A 5,671-nucleotide genomic window follows, 5' to 3' on the forward strand; every position below is an offset into this window, starting at 1 on the left:
GCATGGAAAGCGGACGTTAAATGATGATGATGATGATGATATGTATGTATATTCTACTATATATATATACCATATGTTACATAAGGTTGTCCATCATTTTTTCAGTATGTGAAGAAATGGCTAAATATTGGCCCTGTTTATAATTATACCATATGTTACATACATACATATATATATATATATATATATATATATAGAGAGAGAGAGATAGATAGATAGATATAGATATATATATAGATATATACATACATACACACGCATTAATACTATATGCTATATGTTTGTGCCTATTTACAGCTAGATGGACTGGACCACATGAAAGATAATTGTCTTATTTAATTGATCAAAGACTTAAATGGCCACAGGAAACAAATCTCCGACCATTTAATTGCATCTCCATTTCTCTATCAATTTCACACTCCGAGATTCAGATCTAAATAAATTTGCTCCATGAGACTTCAGTGGTTATTTTTCGACATGTAGCTGAATATATCACATAGTGTATCATTTGCCTTCTGTCTTTGACTTGTTTCACTCATTTTACTGTGGTCATGCTGAGACACTGCCTTGAAAAATTTTAGTTGAACAAATGCAGCCCACCACTTACTGTTTTTAAAGCTTGGTGGTTATTCTATCAGTCTCTTTTGCTTAACCACTAAGCTACATAGACACTAACACAACAACACCAATTGTTAAGCTTTGGTGGGGAACAAACTCAGACACAAAGACATACACACACACTCATAAATATATATACTATGAGCTTTTTTCAGTTTCTGTCTACCAAATCCACTCACACGGCTTTGGTCAGGTTGAGACTATCATAGAAAGCTATCCAAGTAGCCACACAGTAGCACTTAACCTGAAACCATGTGGTTGGGAGGTAAACTTTTTATCACACAGTCATGCCTGCACCTATATATATACGTAAGTGAGGTTGTGTGTGTGTGTAAACCTGCATAACTTCTGAAGTTCACAAGCGATTTTCTCCAAACTGGGAACTTAGATTATTTATGTACCAGAGATGGTTTTAGACTCTTAAAATGTTTCACATAACAAGTAACGAGCCCCCTGGGAGCAGAAATACACTTTCCTGAGTTACATTGAGAAGGGAGGTAACTTTCAGAAATTGATTGTCTCCCTTATATCCATTAGTCAAAAAATTATCGCAGTTTCAATTGGCTGTGTGAAAGAGCAATACTGACTCCAGTACTGTAAGTAAAATTAATGAGCAGCTGCTGCAGTACCTTCCCAGCAGTCCTCACATCTATAAGTCACTTGATACAATCCCAGATTCAGAAGAGGTGATAAACTATCCAACAGAATTTCTCAATTCATTGGAGCCTCCAGGACTACACAGATTAGAATTTACAGTGGGAACTCCAGTAATGTTATTGAGGAATTTGGATCCTGGTGGTAAAGAAGATGATATCACATGTTATTGAGGTCAATATTCTCTCTGGATGTGGAAAAGATTTTCATACCCAGAATTCCTCTCATTCCATTGGGAGCAGAAATTCCTTTTTTATTCAGAAGAGTGCAATCTCCTGTTCGTATCAGCTTTGCAATGTCTATCAATAAATCCCAGGGTCAAACACTGTTCATGGTAGAACTTCAGTTGGAAGAGTCATGCTTCTCACATGAGCATTTAAATGTTGGCTGCTCTCGAGTGGGATGTAAAAAAAAATCTTTTCGCATTTGTTCCACAAGGGAAAACAAAAAATATTGTTTACCAAGAGAATTTGTAGGATTTACTACATCCTACAATGCACTATGGTATCCACTGCTCTTTGTGGATGGTGAAGATGGATACCATTTTGGCATATTCTCCAATTACTCTCACCAACAACGTGGTCAGCCAATAAGCCTTATTACTACATATTCTCAGTTTATGTTTCTTATTCTACAGCCACACCAGCAATCCAATGTCAACCCTTCGCCTTCTGCATCATTTCAACAGGTCACTTCCCCATTGCTGTCTCCCATTGCAGCTCCCATTTATATACAATATCTCCATTACACCTGCAGCCCCTTTCTGGAATGGACCCATTTACGTACAATCTTCATTACACCAACATCCATTTGACTGTCAATAATACAATGGGTTATGTTAGACACTGACCACCGCAAAGAAGAGTATATCCACTGATAGCTTTTCAGTGCATTCAAAAATCACATATACCCCACCCCCAATTGTCCATGACAGGTTAGGGCCTGGAATCCTCCAAACAGATGCATGACATATCACTTAGATGAGTTAGCCCATCATTTACTCCACAAATGTTTTGTTGTCAATGCTGCACTTTCCCATATCACATGTTTCAACATAACTGTAATATATGCACAAACTATACCATTTTAATCCCAAGCAGTGCTGGGTATCTCTGCTAGTATAGTATAAATATTTAAATATCATCATTATCTTCTCAAATTCTGCTGCATTTCACATGAAGTTTTTGGTCCTTTTAAGTTGTCTTGCTGTATAAGTTGACCTACCATTTTTTGACTAAATTTTAATGTCAAAAATTCGACTCATATGCTGGAAATATGGTATCACAAATGTGTTGTTCTGCATGTAGTGTTTAAGCAGTAAGTTTTCCCTAAAGCGAGAAATCACAGGTTCATATGGAATAATACATTTCAGCTCCTAACCTGAACACAATTGCTGACTTGTCTCTTTGTGTCATTACAAGGGGATGGAGTCTCCCTGAATTAAATGGGTTAGTGTTTAACCCTTTAGCATTTGAACTGGCCATATCCAGCCCAAATATTCTATCTGGTTATTGTTCAAACCAGCCATATTTGACCTCTCACACCAATGCTACAATCTCATTCTCAAAATAAGCAATTACAACATCAAAATTTCAAAGCTATGAGATAATGCATGATTAATTCGAAACTGTGAATAAATAAGCACTACATTTGACAGAGTAATCTGGATGTTAAAGGGTTAAGTATAGTTTATGAGGAGGCAGTCTAATTACATGTTTTTCTTCATAAAAAATGACTATTTTCTTGGTGGTCAGACCTACACTTCTAGGTAATTTAAGGTAAGTTGACTTAAGTGTCCACAGTAATTATACAATAAAATAGAATGCAAACTCCTGACTATTTTTCCAGTAGACATGTGATACATCCGTGGTACCTGTGTTATATCAGTGGTAGTTCGGTTATACTAGTGGTGCTTGAGTTACGTCAATAGTACTTGTGTTATGTCAGTGGTAATTGCCTTATGTCAGAAGAATTTGGAATACATCAGTGGTACCTAGGTTACATTATTGGCATTTGTATTACATTAGGTAGTATATAATTTAAAAGGAATAAATTCATTGAAATTATACAAAGAAAAATAAGACAATTGTAAACTTTCTCTATGAATCAGGTTTATTCATGACAAAAAATTTAGTATTCTTCACCTTCTTCCTCCATTTCTGTATCTCCTGTCTCATAACCAACTTCTTCATAATCTTTCTCTAAAGCAGCTAAATCTTCACGCGCTTCAGAGAACTCACCTTCCTCCATACCTTCACCCACATACCAGTGAACAAAAGCACGCTTGGCATACATCAAATCGAATTTATGATCAAGACGAGCCCAGGCTTCAGCAATTGCTGTGGTGTTGCTCAACATACACACAGCCCGTTGGACCTTAGCTAAGTCACCACCTGGAACAACAGTTGGGGGTTGGTAGTTGATACCAACCTTAAAGCCAGTTGGACACCAGTCAACAAACTGAATTGTCCTCTTTGTCTTGATTGTTGCAATAGCTGCATTGACATCTTTTGGTACCACATCACCACGGTATAACATACAGCATGCCATGTATTTTCCATGGCGGGGGTCACATTTGACCATCTGGTTTGATGGTTCAAAACAAGCATTAGTGATTTCAGCAACTGTCAGTTGCTCATGGTAAGCTTTTTCAGCAGAGATAATTGGCGAATATGTAGCCAACGGGAAGTGAATCCGAGGATAAGGCACCAAGTTAGTCTGAAACTCAGTCAGATCAACATTGAGAGCGCCGTCGAACCTCAGAGAAGCAGTAATAGAACTCACTACCTGAGCAATCAAACGGTTCAAGTTGGTATATGTTGGACGCTCAATATCCAGGTTTCTTCTGCAAATATCATAGATAGCTTCATTGTCAACCATAAAAGCACAATCAGAATGTTCAAGAGTGGTGTGGGTAGTGAGGATAGAATTATAAGGCTCCACCACAGCTGTTGAAATTTGAGGAGCGGGATAGATGGAAAATTCTAGCTTAGATTTTTTTCCATAATCAACACTGAGACGTTCCATCAAAAGTGATGTGAAACCAGAACCAGTGCCACCTCCAAAACTGTGGAAAATCAGAAAACCCTGAAGACCAGTACATTGGTCTGCCAATTTACGAATTCTATCAAGAACAAGATCAACAAGTTCCTTCCCAATAGTATAGTGACCTCTGGCGTAGTTATTAGCTGCATCTTCTTTACCAGTGATAAGTTGTTCTGGATGGAACAGTTGTCTGTATGTCCCGGTACGGACTTCATCTAGAAATTGAAATATTTAGAATTTCAGTAAAGAATATTTTAACAAAATGAAATCTTATTTTTAACAATAAAATTTATAGCAGGGCATCATTTGATTACATATTAACAATTATAAATTAGGAACAATTATAAATTAGTAAATTGAAGGAAGTGGCTGAACCATTTAAGTATTCAAAATGGATACTAATTTTATGTTTAATTGTGAGTTTTCGTAGTTTAATTAACCAAACAATCAGATTACTTACCAACAACTGTTGGCTCCAAATCTACAAACACAGCTCTGGGAACATGTTTCCCAGCTCCTGTCTCACTGAAGAAAGTGTTGAAAGAGTCATCACCACCACCAATAGTTTTGTCAGATGGCATTTGACCATCAGGCTGGATGCCATGTTCCAAGCAATAAAGCTCCCAGCAGGCATTGCCAATCTGGACACCAGCTTGTCCAACGTGGATACTGATACATTCCCTCTGGTAATAAATAACAGAAAATTGTTTCAATGAAAGAACTGTAAATACATTTAACCACGTACATCAATTAACAAAAAATAAGAAAATGAGCTAAAAAGAGTGCTTCTATAGAGTTGAGTGAACTGCTAGAAATATCAGCCAAATCTCTCTCAAAAGACATGTTACAAAGAAGGACTCATTGGTTAGTGTTGAGACATTTCTACAGAAAATGAGAGAATAATGAAGGTGAGACTGGTAGGAGTTCACTAAGGCTCTGTACTCGGTCTCCTATTCATCATAGTCATCCAGGCCATAACACACGGATTTAAGACTGACTGCCCTTGGAAACAACTTATAGTGGAATCTGTAGAAAAGATATTCCAAATGTGGAATCAAAATCTGTAATCAAATGACCTTGAAGCTAACTTAGCAAAAATCAAAGTTCTAGTAGGCAGGAAAACAGATAGGACTTTAGTCTTTTTTGGAAAAATGGTCCTGCTCAGTATATAGGAAAGATATTGATTGAAATTCATCAGTGCATGAGTGCATGAGTGGCTGTGTGGTACGTAGCTTGCTTACCAACCACATGGTTCCAGGTTCAGTCCCACTGTGTGGCACCTTGGGCAAGTGTGTTCTACTATAGCCTTGGGTCGACCAAAGCCTTGTGAGTGGATTTGGTAGATGGAAACTGA

At 37.3% G+C, this 5,671-nt stretch overlaps 1 protein-coding gene across 1 annotated transcript in view; it reads right to left on the minus strand.

Annotated features, from left to right (window-relative positions):
• Nucleotides 1-3,358: 3,358 nt before the first annotated feature.
• LOC106877708 (tubulin alpha-1C chain) overlaps nucleotides 3,359-5,671 on the minus strand; it is a 7,413-nt gene continuing 5,100 nt past the window's right edge. Inside the window, exons 2-3 of the mRNA XM_014926664.2 lie at nucleotides 4,778-5,000; nucleotides 3,359-4,532 (exon numbers count right to left, since the gene is read on the minus strand). Coding sequence (XP_014782150.1) covers nucleotides 3,403-4,532; nucleotides 4,778-5,000 — 1,353 coding nt within the window. The 3' untranslated portion in view covers nucleotides 3,359-3,402. The remainder of the gene's footprint in view (nucleotides 4,533-4,777; nucleotides 5,001-5,671) is intronic.

The sequence above is a fragment of the Octopus bimaculoides genome, chromosome 9 (genome assembly GCF_001194135.2).
Source record: "Octopus bimaculoides isolate UCB-OBI-ISO-001 chromosome 9, ASM119413v2, whole genome shotgun sequence".
Taxonomy (NCBI): Eukaryota; Metazoa; Mollusca; class Cephalopoda; order Octopoda; family Octopodidae; genus Octopus; species Octopus bimaculoides.